At 33.2% G+C, this 25,504-nt stretch overlaps 1 protein-coding gene across 35 annotated transcripts in view; it reads left to right on the forward strand.

The window, feature by feature from the left end:
• ADGRL2 (adhesion G protein-coupled receptor L2) overlaps positions 1–22,247 on the forward strand; it is a 684,472-nt gene extending 662,225 nt beyond the window's left edge. For 12 of the 35 annotated variants that reach the window (XM_017962855.3, XM_021924871.2, XM_021924784.2 and 9 more), the window contains 8 exons: positions 286–506; positions 1,822–1,888; positions 9,744–9,835; positions 11,688–11,856; positions 14,399–14,527; positions 15,076–15,172; positions 16,721–16,849; positions 20,214–20,968. In XM_017962855.3, the coding sequence (XP_017818344.1) occupies positions 286–506; positions 1,822–1,888; positions 9,744–9,835; positions 11,688–11,856; positions 14,399–14,527; positions 15,076–15,172; positions 16,721–16,849; positions 20,214–20,968 (1,659 nt within the window). Of the gene's footprint in view, positions 1–285; positions 507–1,821; positions 1,889–9,743; positions 9,836–10,674; positions 10,720–11,003; positions 11,031–11,687; positions 11,857–14,398; positions 14,528–15,075; positions 15,173–16,720; positions 16,850–17,078; positions 17,161–17,684; positions 17,737–18,015; positions 18,242–19,477; positions 19,531–20,213 lie in introns of all 35 variants that reach the window. The other 23 variants (XM_021924979.2, XM_021925117.2, XM_021925029.2 and 20 more) reach the window with 12 other exon arrangements.
• The last annotated feature ends 3,257 nt before the right edge of the window (positions 22,248–25,504 follow it).

The following is a 25,504-nucleotide window of genomic DNA, read 5'->3' on the forward strand; positions in this document are numbered from 1 at the left end:
TTCTTATTTGATATTTAATCTCACTAAAAAATGTTATAGTAATATTCTACCTTGAAACCTAGTACACTTGGCGTTATACTCTGTGAACATGATAATCTCCAGATTTGGCAGGGTTTTTAGCTTGTTTCCACTTACGAAAAAAATATTTTGAGGAAGCATTAGGTTACTCTGAATAATGTATTTTTGAAATAATAGCGATTTCTCTTAGTGAGTATTTTATAGTTTTGGAGTGGGCTATTTTTATTCATGAGTGTTCTTTGTGTTTTTTGTTCTTTTCCTCTGTAGATTGCATGCCCAATATTTGCAGGACTTCTACACTTTTTCTTTTTGGCGGCTTTTGCTTGGATGTGCCTAGAAGGTGTGCAGCTCTATCTAATGTTAGTTGAAGTTTTTGAAAGTGAATATTCAAGGAAAAAATATTACTATGTTGCTGGTTACTTGTTTCCTGCCACAGTGGTTGGAGTTTCAGCTGCTATTGACTATAAGAGCTATGGAACAGAAAAAGCGTAAGTAATTGCAAGCGACCTGAGTGTTTTTCAAGTGAATAATTTTTTAAAGCCTGTTAGCTGTCAGTGAGGGTCCCTGACAGATTAAAATAGCATCTGAAAGCTTTATTGGTAAGAGAATGGGCATACCATGCACAAATTACAATCAAGTCTTTTGTAATTTTCTGGGTTCAGAGGATTTGTACTCTGGCAAAGCAGATTCTAAATTATGGACTTTCTTTTTAACACAAAAGATTGACCTGAAACAAATTGAAAAAGTAAATAACTTTTTGGCCTTAGAAAGATATTAAGTAAAAATTCTTCTGAACTTAAAGCATCTGACAGGTTTAACTACTCAGTGTTAAGCTAATGCTTCATTAGCTCTCTTTGTGCAGCCAACCCTCTAGCTAACTCTCATTCTGAATTGTGACAGTAGCACATTCCATCCCATATGTTTTACTTTGATAATATTTTATCAGGCAGTTTGAAAGGATTAAAATAAGTCACTGTCTTTCGTTTATAAAAGTATAGATATTTACAGAAAGTGACAGAAGGTAGACATAGTCATGTTTCTAAGGATTTTATTTGCTAGAGGCATGAATTTTCCTTCCAATTCTGTTTATTTTTTTCCTTTGATAAAATTAGTTATATAAAGATTCTTTGGACTAAAGAAAGCTTTTTGACTGTACAGATGATGAAAGACAAATAAAAGAAATTCAGTGGGGATTCCATGTTATATGAAAAATGAACCACTAAGTAAAATCTGTCGTAATAAGTTTATGCATCATTTACTCTAATACTGTGTGAGTTCTGTGCTTTGATTTCCTTTTCTAGTATTTATCCATTCCTAGTGAAGGTGTTACATTTCTGCTATACTGTTTTGCAACAAACATAACATCTGAACAGTTTTTGGGGAGTCTGTTATGTTCCATAGGGTTGAGCACTTTAGCTCTGACAGATCTGAAAGGCAAATTTTGAAAATTATATGTAGGACTTTAAAATGATGAGATAATTTGTAATACTGAGTTTCAAGTCTTTCTTAGAGAAATCTGAAGTCTTAAGGATTCAGTGGTGGAGTGGTGTTTATTGTTTTCCCCATACAAGCACGATTTTGTATGCTTTTATCAAATACGAAACCAGCAGGTCGAAGTAAATAAATTACTATCCTTTGTTAAGTCAAAGCCAACTCAGAATTATTAGAGGTCTTGCACATGATAAATGAATTTTCAAAGGCAAATGTAAAGTTAGTTTTGTTAGGTTTTTAAAATCCTATTTTCCTTGTAATGGTGAGGTTCCATAGAAACTACTAATGCATATTCTATTCTTTTCATAATAGTTGCTGGCTTCATGTTGATAACTACTTTATATGGAGCTTCATTGGACCTGTTACTTTCATTATTCTGGTAAGCAGATTCTGTTTTCCCTTGCTTTTTAGCTTGCTGCTTTAGCAGTGCTATTCAAACAAGGATAATTTGTTTTATTGTTTGTTTATCTATCTATACAAAGATTTACAAATATGCCTGTCTCACAGGATAATAGTATATTTTAAATATTTTTTATATACTTGCTAATTAATATTTCTGAAAATCTTTAAGAAGTACTTTTTCTCATTTCTAGTTTAATAAGCTAAAATATCACATCATAATCTAAAAAATATACTTACATATAGGCCATGTTATAAATATGTCAGGAAAGTGAAAGAACATTACCTTAATTTTTATTATCTTAGTTTCCACATAGTAATTTAATACTTCTAAATGAATGTCCACATCCTCAATTCTTTTTAGTGTATAAAAAGTTGTTTAATCTTGCATTAACGAATGACTATTAAATCAACTTAAAATGTATTAGAAATAAAATTACTTCTATAAGACTGAAGATACCAAATGAAAATACTAGTTTAAGAAATACTATTTTTAAATGAATTTGATACAAGCTAAGGATAGTGACATTAAGCTATTTTTAAATGTCCAACATTACCCTTAGTCACATTCGAAATATAGTTGAAATAAAGGATTGTAGCTACAGTATCTAGACTTTAGTATTTAAAACTTTCAACCAGGGCTGGGCATGGTGGCTCGCACCTATAATCCCAGTATTTTGGGAGGCTGAGGCGGGAGGATCACTTGAGGCTAGCCTGGGTGACATAGCAAGACCTCCTCTCTACGATATACTTTTAAATTACTTCAGTGTAGAGGCACGTGCCTGTAGTCCCAGCTACTCAGGAGGCAGAGGCAGAAGGATCTTTTGTGCCCAGGAGCACAAGACTGCAGTGAGCTATGATTGCACCACTGCACCCCCGCCTGGGCAACAGAGCGAGACCCTATCTTTAAAAAAAAAAAAAAAAAAAATTGCTCAGTTGTAGCAGTATGGTGATAGAAATGGTGTTATTAACTCTGAAAAGGAAACATAAATACTTCCTATTTTAAGGAGTTTTTCTTTTTTTTTTTTTTTTCCCAAAAACGTAACACAAATGAGCTCCTTTGGATCTTTTCGTGGTTAAGCAGTGTTTCATAAAATTGAGAAAAACTTTCAGTAGTTGAAGGAAACGTAAAACTACTTCAAGTGTGTATTTGTCATTAAATTAATTATTTTGCACAAATACATAGTGAAGTGAAAATTTGAGATGAATACCTGTATGAATTAAACCAGTAAAACATTCTCAAGTATTCCTCGGAAAGCTGATTTCTCATCAGAATTATTAAATCTGATGATTACCCAAGTTTTTATTCTTGGTGTTCATATGTTAACACAGCCTAAGCCTATCTAGAGTTAAATGGCTGACATGAAGAGGCATGATCCTTGAAGACATAACCTTTCATTTTCCCCTAAGACCTTCGTCAAAGACATATGTTGAAAAATATAAAGACTGCTTTAGGGATGTTTGGCCTATGAGGCTATCGTGTGTTTACTTCTTTTATATTGTAGTTTTATTTATTTGATATCTGTGAAGATAAGTACTGACTTTAGATCATTAAAAAACATTTCACTTAGCAAAATACTCAGCTTTTAGTAAGAAAAAAGGTTAAGGACATTTTATTATGTTGTTCATTTATAGTAGAGCACACTATTGCTTTGTAAGTCTTGTCATTATTTTCCTCTACCAAATCCTTCAGGTTGAGATGTGAAGGGCCTTTTCAAGAGCATTCTCAACTTAAAAACAAACAAAAACCCCAGTAGTTAGCAATCCCAGTACAGTTCTTGTTGGAATTCTCCTGCAGTTGTTTTGCTGTCTAATTTTCCCAACAAAGAGCGATTAAGAGTGGTATAGGAATACAAAACAGCGTCTTGCAAAAGAGTATCTAACTTAAATTGAGATATGATATGATTATACAGTGTGTGTGGGGAATATATATATATATATGTGTGTGTGTCTCCCTCTCGTGATGATAAGGTATTTAAAACTCAATTCTCGTACAAATCTTAATATAGATTGTATTGTATACTGTCCTTTTAAGGAGTATTCTCGTAACAAAAAATACCTATTGCTCTTCCTAGAAAGTATAGCTTTGCATTTTCAATTTTTCTGAATTGAAACTGTTTCACTTAGTTGTATTAAATAGGTGTACATTCTAAATAATAATCTATGAAGAAAAATAATATGCTAAGGAAAATAAAACTTCCTACTTCTGCATTTCTATAGAATATCTTGCCTACAGGCACCAGAGTAGTTATATCTATGAGAAAAGTGCTGGTAAGTAATGAGCAGTGGGAAGCCATTAGTATGCCTGAAATGGTTTAATGAAAGCTTGGATCATGACACGTCAGGAGCTGTTCTTATCATTTGGACAGCTCCATCTGCATCGTTAATAATTAATTCAGTTCAGTAAGAGTTCAGCTCACACACTCATTTAGAAGTCTTCTTCAGAGAACACCTCTCTGGCTGCTAGTCCCAGGGAGAAATAGGTTTCTGCTTGGCTAACAGCAAAGATCTGGTGATACAAGTATAGCTTTAGAGCTGCATTTGCCAGGTAGCAAAAGCTCCAGGGAGGACAAAAAGGGTCAGAACATGTGCAGTTCAGCTAGGTTACTTCAGAGTGATGTTTCTGTTCTTCTGTCTTATCATATCCATGTCAGCACTGCAAGCTGTGGAATGAATTTTAAGCTGCTAAGCTCAGACGGATGTGATTCAATTGAGCAGGTTGATGACCATAAAACAAACTGTGCACTCCTATAATCTGTGGTACCTTTTTCTTTTTTTAAACTTCTTTGTATTTTTATGTGCATCAATATGGCTGATGTTTAGCTGTGCTATATCATTAAGCAGTGTTAAATTTTATCAGCAAATTGGCAGATTATTATAAATAATTTATGAAATTATTATTTGGGGATAGGTAAAAGAATGATCTTTGTCAGTGGGAGAGAAAAAAATGTCCCAGTTTGATGACTTACTCATTTTGACTGAATAAGGGATTTTTTTTTTCTCAATTTGCTCTCACTCAACAGAGATGTCTCTTAAGAGATAGTCATCTGTTTACCTGTACACACACACCTGCCCACACACAAGACACACACACATACACGCCAGAGCTAAGCTAAAATCTGGTTAATTCTTGAATGAGTTGTTTCATCTCCAGAATTAATTATTAGCATGGACATTTAGCCTGGTGGGTTGTCGTACATATGTACCACAAACCTAATAGCCTATACTTACTAGTAGTGGCTTCTTTGTGGATAATTGAGTAACTGCATGTACTTACCAAGTTTAAACAAATGTTTGTGTGCGCAGCTGTAACTCCACCTTTTTCCTTTCTCACTGATGCATGGAGCCTTTCAACCTATGCCAAAATACTATGTTTAAACTTCGTACTATTTACACTGAAAAGAAAAAACAAAGAGCAAGAGGGTCAAGAGTGGCTGCATTGGAATTCAAGGGAGAAGAACAGCAATTGGATGGTAGAGACATTGTTCTCTCCCTCCCTCCTTGCCTGCCTTCCATTGAGAAATAGGGGAAATACCATGTTTGACTATTGTGATTGATTTTGTAAATGTATATCAATGGCAGAAAAATAAATTGAGCAAAAGTAAAAGTAAGAAGGAGAAAGAAATCACTTCTTATAACCAGTGGGAGCTGGGTGTGGGGAAGCACAGAAGTATATGGCTGGGAAGAGAAAAATGCAAGGAAGAAAGGAATTCAGATTTGCAGCCAGTAGTTTATTTGAAACCTACCTTTTTTGTCTTAAAATGACTATAGATTTTTATCAAAGATGTGTTTATTTGCCCCTCTACCTCTTATTCTCATTTCCACAGTTGTATTTTAAGAAAACGAGAAAGAAGTAAGAAAAGGGAAAAAATTTTTGAAATAGTTTTCCCTGCAAAATTTTATTTATCAGAATGTATTGTCTCCTGAAAGGCAGTGACAATATGTATTCTGTCAAACTAAAATTTAGCATTACTTTTTTTTAACATTGGAGAAAATAAGATAACTGTAAAACCACATTTTTAAAAATGTACCTATGCTTCAGTATATATTCTATTTAATTCCAGAAGATATTTTATTGTCATATATGTTGGTGGTAGCATAAATCGTTGAGCCATCTAAATGATATAAAAGTTTTTGTATTTCTCTAATAAGACTAGTAATACGTATTGGTGAATTTTTTTTATTGAGTTGGGAAAAAGAAAAATCTTATTTAGCGTTTTTTGCCATCTTATATTATGGTTTACAATATGTCATATGCTTTATTTCATAATTTGTCTTGAAACGATGGTATTTTGTCCTCTTCCATGTACCATTGCCTCATTATTTGTATGCCTTCAAGTCGTGTTTCAGAGGCTAAGTTAGTGTTGGGTTTAACTATAAATTTCTTTACATCTAGATGTGAGTGCATTAGCTAAAAGTTTTATTTTCAGTTTCTTCAAGTTGGAGAATTCAGACACTTGTAATTTGAGTGCAAAAATCCCTCAGTGATGATTATTTTTCCAATGCTTTTAGTTGTTTTTAAAGAAACTCACTTTCAAGTCTTCTAAAACATTCCATTTTAAGTATGTTAGAAACAGCTTTTAAAAATTTCATTCTTATATTTGCACTTGGATTCATGAGCTTATGTGTGATATTTAGCTATGTAAAAGTATAAATGACATAAACAGGTTTGGAAAAAATAAACTGTTATTAAGCATGCAACTTGACTAGTGGGAGTAGAAGTGTGGGTGTTTTGGCCAGTTGCTGATTGTGGGATGGTAGTGTTTTACAAAGGAAATGGAGAATTGGTTAATTCTGGCAAATCCATCAGGCAGAAGTCATTTGATGAGCATACCTATTATGTAAATAACATAAATAGGATTTCTTTGAGGCAGTATTTTATATGTTAATTTATTTATCTTCAATTCATTCATCTCTGAATGATTTTTAAGTTGGATTACTTTTTATAGAAATGGAACCTTTTAAATATGGACTTAGTATATCTTTGTTAGGAGACTTCTAATCTTTTCACCCAGAATAAATTGGTTAATTTTATATGGGAAGTCTGTGGGCTGTAGAGTCCAGACCACAGTATATTGAATCCCAGCACTGACAATATAGTAGCTAAGAAGTCTTTGGAAAGATACATCTCAATTATTTCTAAAATGAGTATACAAGTACTGCCTGCTGCCACTGGATATAGGATTGTAGCTGTATTTTTCCTCTGTAATTTTCTTTATTTTCTGAATTTGCATTGTGAATGTATTGTATGTGTAACTAGAAAGACACATTAAACACATGTAATGTAAAAACCTCAGTTAAGTGAGGGGAGCAAAAGAGGAGAAATGTATTGAACAGTCTGTTTTTAAAGGATTAATTGAGATAAGTTTTGTATGGCATATTCACCTTGGTTAGTATTATTAACTAGGAAAAATGACTTTATCATACTTAAGCCTTAATTGTATTTTTATATTGGTAGATTTCATTTTAGTATGTCAGTTTTACTGGAAAGTTGTCCCTGATTTTTGCCATTGAAAAATATTTCTTCTGAGTTGACTTCCAAGATTTTATCATTTTCTACTCTTCTTTTTGCAATATAATACTTTATATGTTCACATTTTTCCACATTCACATTTTTTAGTTTCCTTATAAATTTTATACATTGTAGTGAATAATGAATAACTTTCTTTCCAGAATGTTTAGTACTACTACTATTTTGTTCCCACAGGGATAACTAATATGCTTAGAAAATTATGAACACCAAATTATGGTCCTATACACTTCAGGAAATTGTTTAAGAAGAGGAAGGAAAAAAACCCTTATGTTCAGAAGTTTGGGATAAAAGAAAGCAAATTGTTCTTATTAGGCCATTCAAAAACAAAGATCAGAAACAAAGGGAGAACGATTTAAAGGATTTAAATTGTGAATCTGCAAAGCAGCCATCTTACCTATTATAGTCAGTTTATTTGTTTACTTGGGTTTTGGTTACTTTTTTTTTTTTTTTTTACAACGTTTATAGGGTTTTTGTTTTTAACCATTCTTGAATTTTACTAGTTAAAGCTAGTGTTGCATAAAATTTAAAAAAAAAAAAAAACCTCTTGATTTTTGCCTTAAAAAAAAATTAGAGATACACTTTACCATGATTCTTTAAAACCCTAATCAGATATTTACTACTATACTACCAGAAGGATCTCTCTAATTTCTCAAAGGCAGAAATTGTGTCTTACTCATTCACAATACAATAAGCACATCCTTTTATGGAACAAGAATGAAATGTATCATATTGTAACATATCCAAAAAATTCAAGCATTTATTTATATTGTGACCAACTAGAATGTTATGGAAAATAAAGCCAGATAATGTTTCTACAATTGTATTTACTTTCTCTCTAGATGTATTTTAAGAAATTAAAAAAAAATTTTTTTAAACAAACTGTTTTTGCCCTTAAGTAATTAACATCAAAGGACAGAATGTTACCTGCCAACACTTGTAAAGTTTTGCCCAATTACCTCATTTTATCCCTTAAGAAGGAATTCTCCATCTAAGAGAAATCATAGGGCGCGGTGGACAAAATAACTTGATAGATACATAGCCTACATTAAAGCTTTTCTTAACACTGCTTCTAAACTCATCATGGGGAAGGACTTGGAAATTTTTATTTATTGCCCTTTATCACTTTTCCTAATTATAAAATCAGAAGTAGTGAATGATGAATAGTGTTACCATTTGATCATGTGATATTGTGACTCAGTAAAAATGATCATGTTACTGTAACACAGTTATGCTGATTATCTGCAACAAGGATTTAAATTCATCCTTACCTATAATAGGTGAAATGGGTCCTTTTCTGAATATACTATTTCTGGTATTAAGTCATATAAAGCTCACAAAATAACTTTTTTTTTCCTTTTAAAAAGTAATCTAAAAATAAAATGGCAAAAAAAAAAAAAATCCAGGAACAATGTAATTTAGTTCTATTTTTGGAGCATAAAAATGGAACTGCCTCCTCCTCTTCTTCCAACATTCTTCCAGATGTCTGTAGAAACAAATGCAAATTACCAACCTTTGTCTCTTAGTCAAAACACAGCTCCTCTTCCTCTGAGCAAGCTCAGGTTGACCTCTTGGAATCCACTCACTTTCCTTCTTGTCAGATTACATCTTCCTCATTTTGCTTTTGTTTGCACCTAGATTCTTTGCATAGCTGAATGTTTAGAAGGACTCAAAACAGCCTTTTGTCAGAATGTATCTACTTCCTTACACTACAGAGACATAGAAAAAAAGGACTGATGGCTTTTAACAGTTAAATGGCAAAACATACCTATATAAACTTTATCTTACTTTATTATAACAAACATTTATCATATGTTATTTCATTTGGTCCCCACAATTGCCTTATGAATAGATCAGACAGATGTGATTGTCCTCATTTAATCAGTCAAAATCAAGAGCTAGACTCACAACCAAGACTTATGGTTCCAAACCCAGCAATTTTGTAGATTACATGATGTACATGATGTAAATACTCCTTCTAAGGAATTCACTTTAGTGTTTCCATCAGATGGCTTTTAGGCCCTGGAGTACATCTAGCTAAAGAAACTAATTTAGGTTTTCTAATTTATTTAATCATTACCATTATAATAGTGACTTAATGAGGTTCAATTTGATGTCAAATGATCTATTAAAGAATTGATCATACATAGCCAGAGTATTTTTTAGTAGACTCAACTTGATCATTGCATACATAAAAAAATTGTATCAGTATCTGCCATATAAACATGGATTGATACATTTGCAAGAACTATTCATTTTTCAGCTGTTTGTTCATTGTGGTCTAATTCTTTGTTTGTTACAACAGCTAAATATTGTCTTCCTGGTGATCACATTATGCAAAATGGTGAAGCATTCAAACACTTTGAAACCAGATTCTAGCAGGTTGGAAAACATTAAGTAAGTATTTTGTATTTTAATTTTAATACTTGGCAAACTAAGTAAAAGATACTCTCCACAGGGAACACAGGGATTTCTACCTTCTGTCAACTGTAGAAATTATTCAAAATGAAGTTTTACTGCCCTCAAGTTGAATCTCAGTGTTACTGTATCACCAACACTGGTCAAAGATTAGATAATAAAATTGCTGTCTTGATCTAGAACCATAAATTGTTTCAGTGGCTTCCTGGAAATTCCGTATCATTGTAGCAATTTCATTTGAATTTAAAATGCAGTTCAAAATGATTTTCCTATTTGCATGGCTGATATGATTATATTAAGTTTGTTTTGTTAAATGACTTTTTGCTTTAAGGATTCTGAGCAGTTTCCACTCCTAATCCTGTTTTCCTAAGAAAATTTACTCTATTACTATTGTTAACTTGAAGATTATCTGTTGTTTTCATGCTAATTAAACAAATATTTACTCTATCTTAATGTTGAATAAAAGCTGCAATAGTCTGTCAATGGAGAAAATGCTATCTAATTAACAAAAAATGATAGCTGTTCATTAAATCATCTTATGGAAACATTTTCAGAGTTACCTTTAAAATATCTGAGCCTTTTAATTTAGAACTTGAGAAGGTATTATTCAAGTTGGTTATAATGTGATTGTAAAAAATACTATTTTTAGTGTCAAAAATGGCAGATCTATAGTAAGGGTAAAATTTTTTTTTTTATTTAGATGTTTTAGATAGGTTAGTGCCAACTTCATTGCATGTTGCATGGTAAGAGAGAGAGCTAATCTTTAGCATCTCTCTCTTTTCTTCCTTTTCCTCTTTCTGTCTTCTCATCTACACCAGTAATTACCGTGTTTGTGATGGCTACTATAATACGGACTTACCTGGGTAAGGTAGAACCCTACATTAACAAATTTATAGCATGATTTATATTTTTTACAAATCCGTCAATATCATGAACTGCCCTTAACTTTTATAATTATTTTGAAATATCTAGTTTGCTATAGTATTTTAAAACTATAATATGCCTTTATTTTTTAATTGCTTGCCTCTGCATTTTGACTTTCTTAATTTTGACTAATTTATAAAATATATAAATGCTTTCTTATTACTTTCTATTTTAATTCTGTCTAATAATTTTGTTTCTCTTTTCTGCTTATAATGCTTTCTAGCTATGAAGATAATAAGCCATTTATCAAGTAAGATCATTAGTTAGACATGGAATGCACTGACTTTAAATCCTTCTCATTCCGTCCTATTTCCTACAGTTCTTTTCTTCTTAAGCTATTCATGATGAAATCTCTCCAAAATTATTTTATTTTGAAGTTGTTCTCATGTTTTTGTCCCATTTCAGCTAGGCTTCTTCATGCTTTAGTTATAAAACCTTAGGTTCACCTAAGACTAGTTTATTAGAATCTGAAGTTTAGGTGTTAAGTGATTATCTGCCATTTAACCTTTCTGTATGTGTCACATTATTCAGCGTCATGTGAGTACACCAAAGGAATAAAAATACAGAAGTAAATTAATTAAGCACTCCTTAATTTCTTTTATGAAAATGCACATAAAAGACAAAGTCATAGGGGATATATTACACCTTGTATTTTAATATAGTTTTGATACTTTGTTTATTCTGGAATAAGAAAAGGTCATACCTGCTGTTGCTGTTTTCACTGGAGGCTGCAGTACTAAATGCTATTGTTCTTTCTTAATCAGTGAAAGGTTAAAGCCAAAATGCTGTTGAATTTGAATGTGAACATAGAGAAAGTCAACTGCCACTACTGATATGTTAACATTTAAGCGTGATGCGTGTTTTTTGCTCATTGAACGTGTTAAAAAAGTTCACTTTATTTTTCCAGGTCTTGGGTGCTTGGCGCTTTTGCTCTTCTGTGTCTTCTTGGCCTCACCTGGTCATTTGGGTTGCTTTTTATTAACGAGGAGACTATTGTGATGGCATATCTCTTCACCATATTTAATGCTTTCCAGGGAGTGTTCATTTTCATCTTTCACTGTGCTCTCCAAAAGAAAGTAAGTAATTGAAAACACCTAGGGGCTCAGATTACTCATTCTTTGATTTGAGTATAATAGATATAGTAAAGAATATTTTAAGTCACATCTGGCATATTGTTAAAGAGCATCATATTTTTAATTATAAGTTAATTTTAATACCTGTCTGAAAATTTAGGTTCATCTATAAAATAATACCAGTCATCTTTTGTATCTCAGTTTGGGAATGTTACAAACTAGATACTTAGGTTAAGATCTCTTCCTTGCTTGTAGGGTCTATAAAATGCTAGGTACAAAGGGTATACAAGGTAAAATAAAAGGTTAAATAAAACTCATTCTTTGTTTGCTGAAGGCATTGCAGTGGCTCACACTGAAGTTGAGTAAAGGATAAATGATGTTAATTTTTAAAGCACCAGACATACAAAAAATTAATGTTACCTTTTGAGTAATTTTGAAGGATCTAAAAATCAATAATTACTACCTTACGTCGTACTGTTTTGTCCTGATTTTATGTTAAGTGGAGTCAGCAAAAATGATTCAAAACTTACAGATGAAAAGCTTTAATCTGTAGCAAGAAGGTGTAAACCTAAGGGAATTGCTTAGGTGCTATTTAAGTATAAAATTTCCATACCTTTCACTAGGTATCATCCTTTTTCTGACTTCATATCTAATGTAGTCGTTTTATTCTGTTATTACTAGTTGGTCACTAAATTGAACAGAGAAATAGAATTGTGAAAGTGAAAACTATTATGTTTTCAGTCCTGACAAGATGATAGTGTTGTTACTTCCATCAGTTTTGAATAAGCTATAATTTTGAGATAATGACAGTGGAATGTGCAATACTGACAGATAATGTACATTCACAGCAATATAGGCATTAGGCAAAACCAACACTGGAAGGTATTATTTGGATAAAATACCATTTTGATTGCCATTGTCTTGGTTATGCAGCATTTCATAGCAGTTAACACCCATTAAATGTGTTGAAATTTTTTGTGAGGTATGATGTGTTATTTAATAACAATGAACTTTAACTTATAAACATTGTACAGGGGTAACATTAGTAATTACTTTGGCTTTTATATATTTCCTACATAAGTGAGCATTTTATATACAGGCATATTATTGTATTTTCATAATTTTTGTGCTGTTGTGCCAAGCATCTTTGACACAAAGCATAGACATAGCAGAAAACGAGTGAGGTAGTCATTATTTCTTCATGTATGAGAAAAAGAAGTATAACTTAGTCTCGGATACATCCACTTGGGTGCACCAGGATGAGTTGTTAAGAATATGATATAAAATGGTTAAGTTAAAATCATGGTTATAACTGCTTGAATGAGCATATTTAGGCCAAGAAAATGCTTTGAAGCCTCAACCACTTTGTTACTTGTTCTAATAGGTTAATTAAATAAAGCTAAAAAGATGAAAATGCAAGTGCACTTAGATTTAAATGCCGTCTACTGATTTCTAATTTTCTAATTTTGCAAGCAGTAAGTGTCAAAGTCATGGTCTTTACAGGCAGTTACTGCACATAAACTTCTGAGTTGAGGGAAAGCCTTTGAGTGTTTCTGTAACCTATTAGAAAAAATGTTTTCTTACGCAGTTTCTTCTTGTCTGTCTTGTAATTTCACAGTCTGGCTCTAACCCACAAGAAAACATGTATATGCCAGTATAGCTGCAATAGTCCAACAGCACCCTCTCCCTCTTTACTTAATTCTGTAACACTGCTTTAGATGGGGCCCTATTATTTAACAGTTGTTCGGACTTCACTTTTTAAAGTTTAGTTGAAACTTTTTTTAGACCTAACAACTTTTTTTTTGCATTCATATATTCAAGCTTCAGGGGAAAAGGGGAAATTACATGGGTAACTCATTAACGTGAATGGAAATTGCATAAATAGTTCCCTTGTGTGCTAATGAAGTGAATAGACATCTTAAACTCTCTACACTAAAAGTTAAAGCTCGACACATCAGAAAATGAAGAAAACGTTCTGTCCTAATTAGTGGCAAATGTATCAAAGTACTTGTTTTCTTTATTCTTGTGCCAAAGTAGTCTTGTCATTATAAAGAGGTTACCCGCAAAACTATGCAAAAGAGGTTTCTGTGTTGACCTACCTAAGAGGACATGAAGCATATAAAACTTCAACAACTGAATTACAGAGTGGTTAAATGTAATTAAGCAAGGAAAATGCTAAACTTTTTGTCCCGTTTTTTTAGCATAAAATAAAAAATTGGAGTTACTAAGTATAAGAGAATAAAACTATAAATATATTGCTATTATTTAATAACTAACATTTATATTATAACAGGATATAGAGTATTTCTTCATGTTGTATCACATTTTAAAGATTCTACTAGCCAGTCTAGTGGACAGAGATATTTTTCTGATTACTATTTCAGCAATTTTAATTGAACTTGATTTTGCAAGTTCAATTTATTTTCTCCACGGATAAGTCTTAGTGGAACTTTTAATTCTTTTCGGTTGTCTTCACTGTTCATTTAATTAGAGAGAAGCAAGTATGTTCATATTAATCCCTTGGTCTCGTGATTATTCAATGCAGGTACGAAAAGAATATGGCAAGTGCTTCAGACATTCATACTGCTGTGGAGGCCTCCCAACTGAGAGTCCCCACAGTTCAGTGAAGGCATCAACCACCAGAACCAGTGCTCGGTATTCCTCTGGCACACAGGTAACAAAGAGTTTGACAGCATCTTTAATTAACCGTATTTATAGAAAGCGTACTGAGACATGTTCTGTTCAGATGCACTAATTGTCTCCTCATTATAATGATCTAGATAGCAAATACTTGCTTTTTTAGTATTTTGGTTTTAATGTCTTCTTAAACATTTCTTCAGTGTTTCTTTATATGTGAACATCCTTTTTTGTGGAGAGTTACTTAAGAAGTATATCATAATCGTCTTATAGCCTAAGGCCATATAGCACAATGCTCATAGAAGGCACTCAATAAACGTATATTGAATAATCAGTGATCTCCACTTTTTAAAAAAAAGACAATAAAATAACACGTTTTTAAGAGTGGAGGATTAAATATCCCTTAGTTGCTTAGTAAATAAACAATAGACATTGTTAGTTTTAGACCAGAAACAACACACATTCTTTAAAAGGCCACCAGATAATCCTACATAGGTTGTTTAGGGTAAATCTCTGTATGTCTTTAATAAGGTAAGCTTGGGGAAACTAACAAAACACGTTTGTCTCGCTGTTTTGTATTAATAGAGTCGTATAAGAAGAATGTGGAATGATACTGTGAGAAAACAATCTGAATCTTCTTTTATCTCAGGTGACATCAATAGCACTTCAACACTTAATCAAGGTCAGTTATCAGGAAAATTTGAATTATTACCATTTATTAAAGTACATATAAATTCCTTTTATTCAATAATATAATGCAAGAAATATAATTTTAAACTGCATTAACAGGATGTGACTTGAAGGTAATTATTGAAAATATACCTTACCACAGATTAAAAATATTATCCTAGGGAGTACAGATTTATTCTTTCTGACCAAGACATTTATGAAGGTTTTCTTCATAAAACATTAATAAAATTAGAATAATTACTATTCACATGAAACAGTACCATGGAAATTATGTTTTTAATCTTTCTTTCAAAAAGTGAAAAATAAATGCTAAAATCATTTGTAGAAATCTTCATAAATAAAAACACATGAAAGTTTATAAGCAACTTTTTCTATATTGTTTGATGTGTCTACAGTGGCAGCTTTAAATTCATCAGTCAATACAGTTCTTAAAATATGCTAGGAAATGAAGTAATTTAGAAAAGAGTATATGCACACACATGTATTCTTGAATAAAAGCTTAATACATTCCAATTTAGTATGAAAAATTATATGGTATTGTATATATCCTTGGAAGGATAATTTAATCACGCTATTTTCAGTTTGATATGTACTGATTTGTAATACAGGTTAGAATTTATTACAATGAAATATAATGACATTTTAAACTGTTGACATTGTTCTAGTGAGATTCTCATTTAAAATGAAAAAAAGGTGTATGTGTGGTAGCGATACTAACCTGAATTTTAAGATATTTTTATCCAAATTACATTAGCTATGCAAAACATAATCAGTAAGTATTTAAAAGTTTGTAATTTGTCAGTTAGAATGAAAGACATGTGCATTTCTTCTGTTGCTTTGGTATTTTACTTCGTTCTGTTGGCTATCAAAAAGTAAATGCATTATTCAATGATTCATTTTTGAAACCTGGCAAATAATATTACATAATGAAAATTCTTGTTATGTAGAATTTGTGAATGACCTAATAATTCATTGTATAGTCTTTTTTTTCTCAGCATGTGTGCTTTTGCATTTACTAAGAGCAGCTTTTTGCAGTGTGTCATACTTTCCACCTGTTTGTGAAAGTTGTTTTTCCTCCTGCTCGTATCAAAGTTGGTATTAACACAGATGTTTTCATGAGAGATAATCCCACACCTGTAAATTCTGAAAGTTTGAGATTCCCTCTTCTGGGCCTCAGTGGTTATGTTTTTAATATTAAGCAGTAACATCTTGAAACATAATGTTGATTTCTATGCATTTAATTGCCATTTTTGTTTAACAGTGCTTTTGTATAAATTAGTAAATGTCATCCTCAGCAGGTGTTTACTTGGGGGATTTAGAAAGCACCTGTGAATTACTGAAATTTAACTTCCCTCTCCCTTCTCTCCTGCAAATTAGTAGTTCAAATACAGTCAGAATATTTCAACAGATTTCCCATTGCCAACTTGTCCACTACCCTTGATGAATATAAAAAAAATACTTTACTACCACTGTAACGCTAAAATAAGAGACTGATGTACTTTTTTCTGTGTTTTGTTGTTGTTGTTTTTTTTTACTTTAGGAATGACTGGCAATTACCTACTAACAAACCCTCTTCTTCGACCCCACGGCACTAACAACCCCTATAACACATTGCTCGCTGAAACAGTTGTATGTAATGCCCCTTCAGCTCCTGTATTTAACTCACCAGGTGTGCTTTACTTACAAATAAAACTACCTTTCTTTGCTGCTAAACAGAGCTATGATCTTTGCCCTGTTTCTAAAATATTCAAGTTGCCATATATTTATTATTACATTCTTAATTTATCAATTAAAAAAAATTACGTATTGCCTATGCCAGGCTTCTAAAACTGCACTATATTATAGTAAAAGCTCAGTCATGATAGTATTTACAATAATTATCCATGTTTTTAACACAGGTGGCATAAATCTTAATATATTATTACAGGACTGACATCACATGGTCTGAGAGCCCATCTTCAAGATTTATATCATTTAGAGGTATCCTATCTATATAATATACTGTTCAGTTAATTCTAAAGCTTGCTGACAAAATTTGCTTCTGGAATGAATTAGCTAATGAAGATAATTTGGATGCCTAGCTATAGAAAACCACATTCAGCTTATCAATATATCCAAACTATAGTATAGTGCAGCTTTATGTAGTTTTCTTTTTTCTTAAGAAAAAATTCAGAATAAAGTTAATATTAGTCAGCTTATACCTATAGTTTTTAATTGGGGGAGGGGGAAAGATTGTCACTAACCCATCTTATATTACTATGTTGTTTAATAGCTTATTTTAAATAAAAGCATATATATATTTAATATTAACAATTTTCAAGATTTTGGTAAAGTTTTCACATAATTACTGCTAGCATATAATCTTTATTTGTGATGAATATTTGCCACTAAATTAAACACAGAACTTCGTTTCCATTTTTTTCTTAAAATTATTTTTTAATGTAACTGCAGCTTCTCTTTTCATTCTCTTGTTTTTTTTTTACTTTCCTTATGCTTTCCTCTAGCAACCTACAGAGAGACAAGTATGGGAGTAAAACTTAACTTTGCCTATCAAATGTAAATTTTTTCAGCATGATTTTTAATGGGCACAATTAAAACATAACTAGCAGTCATGAAGTAGACTCAGCGGGCAAGTGGTTCACAATTTGCAACTAAAATGTTACCAAATTCAAACAGTACATCCATCTGTACTGCCTTTTGTCAGTAATGGAGGTCTGTAGCAAATGCTGTCCATACTTAAGTATACGCAATGCTGAAATAATTTGCTCTATAAAGCCTGAAGTACTGTCAACCAAAATGCTTAATAATTGATTTATCATTTCTGCATTCCCACAGTAATCTTGCTACAGGCTGTGGAAAATCTTCAAGTGAATTACCTGAACTTGGGCAGAAAAAGATACCTCTTCAAAACCAGTCAAAGATGGCTTAAATCTGCAGTATATCATAGAAAAGACCTTTTGGATTATATCCAGTATATAGTGTTATATTTACCAAGCAATGATAAAACAAAAGAAAATCTTTGAAAACAGTGAACCTCTACAGAGGAAACAAATGCTAGCAAGTGAGCCATGTGTCACTCATACCTTTAAGTGCCAAATGTTTTTTTTAATAATCTTACGAAGATTATAGCACATAACATGAATTCATGAAGCTAAAGAATTGTGTCTACCAAGTTAAAGGAAGCCTTACAAATAACTATCACAATTTCATTTTGTTGCACATGGAACATGATACAAATTTGTCAGTTTTTCAAATGTGGAAGTTGGGACAGTCTTTAAACAATACAAATCACTAACAAATATAATCTTCCCTCATTTTCTCGTTTTTTTGCTGATGATAATTTGCCCAACAATGATCACATATTTATTGGTCATGAAGTTTGTATCAGGCAATACAGATTTTTTTTTTTTCTGAAGGAAACTGCATTTTCTAGGATATCTGCAGCTTTAAGAGTGGAGTGAGCACTAAAACGGGAAATTTCGTATTTTTTTTCCAAGAACTAAATTTTTTCCTAAACTCCTCCAAGCCTTGCATACAATGCAGCAGCCTCACAGTGGTCAGTTTCATTTCAATAACATCATTTCATTCTTTTTTTTTTACAGACCTATCTGTAGACTGTGATTTTTTTTTTTTCTCTAGGATTTTGAGAATGAATAACCTAACTTTCCATGGTGCAGACCATTTAATTTTCTCTTGACTTTTTTTTTTTCATTTGCTTGCGAAGCACTGTGATGTCTTAGTTTACATGTTTATGTGTCTGTGGAAAATACAACTCTGATTCCAATAGAGCATGTTACCATGTTTTTTTTTCCCCCCTCCTAAACCTCTTTTCCTATCTTCAGCAGACTTATCCAATCTTTCATTCCTTTAGAAATAAAAATATATTAGCCAAGGCTGCCACCCTTCTCCCATTCCATAGTTAATATTTATTCTTGGTTTAATTTCTGTGACCCATACTTAAGAAATCTCTAACATTTCTGCTTTTGACCTCCATGGCCATGGTGTCTGTGGGCCAATCTCGTACAGTGGACTCTGCTGGTTCATTCGGTGCTGTCACTGTGACTGATGCAGACTGCAGGGCTGCAGGCAAACTTTGACCACTAGAAGCCTGGGGCCATTGCTATTAGAGAGATTATTAGTACCAAAAACTCAAAATAATAAATATTAAATGAAAAATAAAAGGCTGCTATTGCTGGTAATCTAATTTGTTGAACCCTTGCTCTGACTAAGTTGCTGAGAAGCTTAGAAATTCTTCATCATGTTACAATAAATCATTTTACTTTCTTTTATATATCAGCTACTCTTAGGCCAGATAGCCTGAGCAGACAGACATGATGTGAGTTGTCCAAAGTGAGTCATTCCACCTGCTGTCTATCGTGATGTTGGATGGTGCTTGTGGACCCCTGGTCCAGTCAGTATGAGAGATGGCTGTCTTTGTTTAACATGACTTCTTTGTATCTGTCCATGTTTTCATTCTTTTGTTTACTTCATCTCCAGAAAAAAGGAAATGTTAGAATGTTGTTTAAAAAGTTGCTTGCCAGTTATGTGGGTTTATGTTGTACATTTTGCCTTTCAGTTTTGTATTGTGACTTATTCCTTTTTAATTTAGTGTTGTTTAGGACAAATTCTGTTAATTTTATTTTTATAAACCATAGTCTTGTACTTTAAAATGTAAATGTCACTAATGAATTGCTTTGCATTAACTATGCAAGGGCATGGAGTGAAGTCTTCTTTGTGTCAGAGATTTGACCAAAATCAATTGATAAGTACTGTCTCCCGAAATTGACAAAGTATTACTGTGTATGCCATTTTCCCTCCCTTGAAAACAGTATTATTTTTAACACTTTTTCCTGTTATCTGAGGGGTTGCAACTGTTTACAGTTGGGAATGCGGGAAAGCCTGGCACTTCTCAAGTGTTAGCTTTCAAATACAACTTTGTCCTGAACGACATTAAAAAGTTTTGTACAAAAGAAATAGAGTTTCTTTGTAAAGGAACAGAGACAGTAACGGTAACTCCCCCTCTTCTGTTTCAGGACATTCACTGAACAATGCCAGGGATACAAGTGCCATGGATACTCTACCGCTAAATGGTAATTTTAACAACAGCTACTCGCTGCGCAAGGGTGACTATAATGACAGCGTGCAAGTTGTGGACTGTGGACTAAGTCTGAATGATACGGCTTTTGAGAAAATGATCATTTCAGAATTAGTGCACAACAACTTACGGGGCAGCAGCAAGACTCACAACCTCGAGCTCACGTTACCAGTCAAACCTGTGATTGGAGGTAGCAGCAGTGAAGATGATGCTATTGTGGCAGATGCTTCATCTTTAATGCACAGCGACAACCCAGGGCTGGAGCTCCATCACAAAGAACTCGAGGCACCGCTTATTCCTCAGCGGACTCACTCCCTTCTGTACCAACCCCAGAAGAAAGTGAAGTCCGAGGGAACTGACAGCTATGTCTCCCAGCTGACAGCAGAGGCTGAAGATCACCTACAGTCCCCCAACAGAGACTCTCTTTACACAAGCATGCCCAATCTTAGAGACTCTCCCTATCCGGAGAGCAGCCCTGACATGGAAGAAGACCTCTCTCCCTCCAGGAGGAGTGAGAATGAGGACATTTACTATAAAAGCATGCCAAATCTTGGAGCTGGCCATCAGCTTCAGATGTGCTACCAGATCAGCAGGGGCAATAGTGATGGTTATATAATCCCAATTAACAAAGAAGGGTGTATTCCAGAAGGAGATGTTAGAGAAGGACAAATGCAGCTGGTTACAAGTCTTTAATCGTAGAGCTAAGGAATTCCAGGGGCCACATGCAAGTATTAATAAATAAAGACTCCATTGGCCTGATGCAGCTCCCTCAAACTCTGCTTGAAGAGATGACTCTTGACCTGTGGTTCTCCAGTGTAAAAAAGATGACTGAACCTTGCAGTTCTGTGAATTTTTATAAAACATACAAAAACTTTGTATATACACAGAGTATACTAAAATGAATTATTTGTTACAAAGAAAAGAGATGCCAACCAGGTATTTTAAGATTCTGCTGCTGTTTAGAGAAATTGTGAAACAAGCAAAACAAAACTTTCAGCCATTTTACTGCAGCAGTCTGTGAACTAAATTTGTAAATATGGCTGCACCATTTTTGTAGGCCTGCATTGTATTATATACAAGACGTAGGCTTTAAAATCCTGTGGGACAAATTTACTGTACCTTACTATTCCTGACAAGACTTGGAAAAGCAGGAGAGATATTCTGCATCAGTTTGCAGGTCACTGCAAATCTTTTACATTAAGGCAAAGATTGAAAACATGCTTAACCACTAGCAATCAAGCCACAGGCCTTATTTCATATGTTTCCTCAACTGTACAATGAACTATTCTCATGAAAAATGGCTAAAGAAATTATATTTTGTTCTATTGCTAGGGTAAAATAAATACATTTGTGTCCAACTGAAATATAATTGTCATTAAAATAATTTTAAAGAGTGAAGAGAATATTGTGAAAAGCTCTTGGTTGCACATGTTAGGAAATGTTTTTTCTTACACTTTGTCATGGTAAGTTCTACCCATTTTCACTTCTTTTCCACTGTATACAGTGTTCTGCTTTGACAAGTTAGTCTTTATTACTTACATTTAAATTTCTTATTGCCAAAAGAACGTGTTTTATGGGGAGAAAAAAACTCTTCCAAGCCAGTTATGCCATGCCTTGCACAGAAGTGGTGAAATCTAGAAAAGATTGTGTGTCACCCCTCTGTTTATTCTTGAACAGAGGGCAAAGAGGGCACTGGGCACTTCTCACAAACTTTCTAGTGAACAAAAGGTGCCTATTCTTTTTTAAAAAAATAAAATAAAACATAAATATTACTCTTCCATATTCCTTCTGCCTATATTTAGTAATTAATTTATTTTATGATAAAATTCTAATGAAATGTAAATTGTTTCAGCAAAATTCTGCTTTTCTTTTCATCCCTTTGTGTAAACCTGTTAATAATGAGCCCATCACTAATATCCAGTGTAAAGTTTAACACGGTTTGACAGTAAATAAATGTGAATTTTTTCAAGTAGTTAACATGTGAACTCTTATGTATGATACATAATTGGCTTTAACATGTTGGTCCCTTCCCACCCCTTCCCACCTTGGTTTAAGTAATGTCATACCAAAGCCCAGGGATATATGAAAGGATACAATTAAGTTGCCTGTTTGTTCTTTATGCTGAAAAGAATGTATGTCTTCTCATTTCCCACTACATATGCACAAAATCTGTTGGATAAGTTTTAAGAGGGATATATTCTGAAAGCATTTTTGTTTGTTGCATTGTAACAGGACTAAAAAAAAGAAGGGTTGGAAGTTCTACCATCAAATTTAGGCATCATAAAAAGTTTTTAACTGATTTTTCAGCAGTATTGGGAAATTTCTTAAACATACTTTAAGGATTATAAATATCCCTACAGATAGCTGTGAATACCAATATTCATTACCCTGGAAAAGTTTTACTCCAAGTTCAAAAATCATATAATTGAATATCAAGAAACAGATTTTTTCTGTTTGTATCATAAGCGTTTATACAAAATTATTCTAAAGCTTAATGGTTCTAATTCTCAGATACTGCCACCAGCTTATAAATCGCTTACTTTTATGTAGACACACACATGCCTATTGAATTTAAAAAGCAATTAGAGTTAAAAATTAAGTGCATATATATATATATATATTTAATTTTTTTTTTTTTTTTTTTTTTTTTTTTAAGAGTGTCCCTTTGTCACCCAGGCTGGAGTGCAGTAGTGTGATCTCGGCTCACTGCAACCTCCACCTCCCAGGTTCTCAGATTTAACAATCCTCTGAGAAAGGTACTCATTTCTTTGGCTAAAATTCTTCTGGGATTTATAAACTTTGCTTGCTAAAGGAGGGCATTAGATAATCAAGTATTTTTAATTTTCTATCTTGTTATACTTATTTTGAATGCCTAAAACCATACAGTATTGTGTGATGTGTACTTCCTAGTATACAAGCTACCTAGAGTCAGGCTGGTTCAGTAATAAATTTTTTAAAGGCAACACTGATTATTCAGTTAGCCCTGTTTCTTTCTCTTGAGGCAGTTCTCAAAACTCTAAAGACATGAACAGTGCATAGTACCTAAATGGCTACTGTTCTCTAATGTCTTTATCCCATAGATTCAATTTGGAAATCATCATTGATCTTTGGCCTCAAAAGAAGAGTCATTTTAAAGCATTTCTTTTCAAAAATATATAAATGTTGCCTTAAATTCCATCTAGGATTCCCCTAGTACAAGATAGTTTCTTAGGTTTATAATTATTAAACTACGGTTTTAATGCAGGTGCATTATTTTATTTATTAACCTAGTTTCTTGGGATCTGCCCAGACTTCACCTGAATGTACAGTTTTCACATTCTTGATTGTTTTCTCTTTGTGATAGTCACAACTGTGAACTTACAAAGTCACATTATTATAGTTCTTCCTAGGGACATTCACTCTGTTAGTCTTCATTTTTAAAAAATAGTCATAATATTATCTTGTTATGTTGGTCAAACTGGTCTCTAACTCCTGGTCTGAAGCAGTCCTCCCACTTGGGCCTCCCAAAGTGTTGGGATTAGAGGTGTGAGTCACTGCGCCAACATTAGTCTATTCACAATAAGGATGTTTGTGTTAATTTGTTTTAGATGTGACTTGACACAGGTTACTCCAAATTGACCTCCTCTTGTTTTTTAAAAAAGGCCGTTCTATTTGCAAAACACACACAAGACCAACTTATAGTTTATCCATTTATATATTTTCATCTTAGAGGCATTTATATTCATTTATGTGGAAGAATCCATACAAATCTATAAATCACTTAAATATGTCCTCATTTTCCACTCATCCACATTTGAGGGCACTGACATATAATATTTTAACCAGTAAAACATTATTTGACAGAAAATCACTATCTTCTCCCCAAAAAGAAGAGAAGCGTCATGCACAAATTTATTGCTAAATTTCAAAAAAAAATGTTCACTTGTTTTATGAATGTGTTTAGGATGCTTTATGTATTATTTCAATGAGAAAGGAGAAAATGTGTTTTTTCCTTCAATTCAACATTGAACCTCAGGCTTAAAACTGACTTTTTAATGTCCTTGTGGGACAGGGAGTTTTGTAAACAATTTTAACGCAGTAAGTTACAATGTTCTAAGTAGAAACACTTGAAGAAATGTCCACTAGTTGAATTTTTGAAATGAAAATAGCTCTTTGTATTTTCTCAATACTGAAATCTTGAAGGGCAGTCCTTCCTGCAGAATTTTACAAAAAACTTAGTACCTAGAGTTTACACAATCCTGTGTTCCAGCTATTTCTCTTTCCCTGGAGTTATTTCATTAAATCTCAAATGTCAGTATGAAAAGTTACTGGCGTGTTGAATGTAGATGAGAATTGCTTCTCAGCATAATAAAATTAGTTTTTTGTTTTTTTTTTCTTGGTGAAAATGCCATATCATATGCTTCCTGCTAGTGAGCACCAAGTTGATTTGGAGTAGTCCTTAAAGAGCATGTATAGGGAGACTGGAAGCATTAGTGTTAAAGAATCATGAGTGAATAGTAGTGAGTCTGGAGATTAATTCGTGACAGCCTTAATTATCATTTGAATGGTTTGGAATTAGAACTTTCAGTTATGTCAGTTTTATTCTTTCTCCAAATGATTGTAGAAATGCATTGTGTTAGTCAAATGCACTAAGCAGGAAATTTTAAATGTTTAAGAAGGATATTGGACCAGGTGCAGTGGCTCATGCCTGTAATCCCAGCACTTTGGGAAGCCAAGGTGGGCGGATCGCCTAAGAGCGGGAGTTCAAGACCAGCCTGGCTAACATGGTGAAACCCCATCTCTACTAAAATACAAAATTAGCTGGGCATGGTGGCATGCGCCTGTAATCCCAGCTACTCAGGAGGCTGAGGCAGGAGAATTGCTTGAACCTGGGAGGCGGAGGTTGCAATGAGCGGAGATCACGCACTGCACTCCAGGCTGGGTAACAGAGTGAGATTCCATCTCCCAACAGAAAAAAAAAAAAAAGATACACCACATTTTTAACCAAAATGTACTTTATATGTATTACTGATGCCTTGTACAACGTGTGGGATCAGTGGGAACTCCTGGAAGTTATGCAAGTTCATTTCAAGGCGCTGTGGCCATTGAGCTTTCAAGGCCAGCATAACATATCTCTGTCAGAGGGCATTAATAAGCCTAAGTGCACCGTGTAATTAGGCTAATTAAATGTACTACAAGCATTTTTCAAATATTAGCAATAGACCACTCCTCAGCTCTTAATAAAGCTTC

The sequence above is a fragment of the Papio anubis genome, chromosome 1 (genome assembly GCF_008728515.1).
Source record: "Papio anubis isolate 15944 chromosome 1, Panubis1.0, whole genome shotgun sequence".
Taxonomy (NCBI): Eukaryota; Metazoa; Chordata; class Mammalia; order Primates; family Cercopithecidae; genus Papio; species Papio anubis.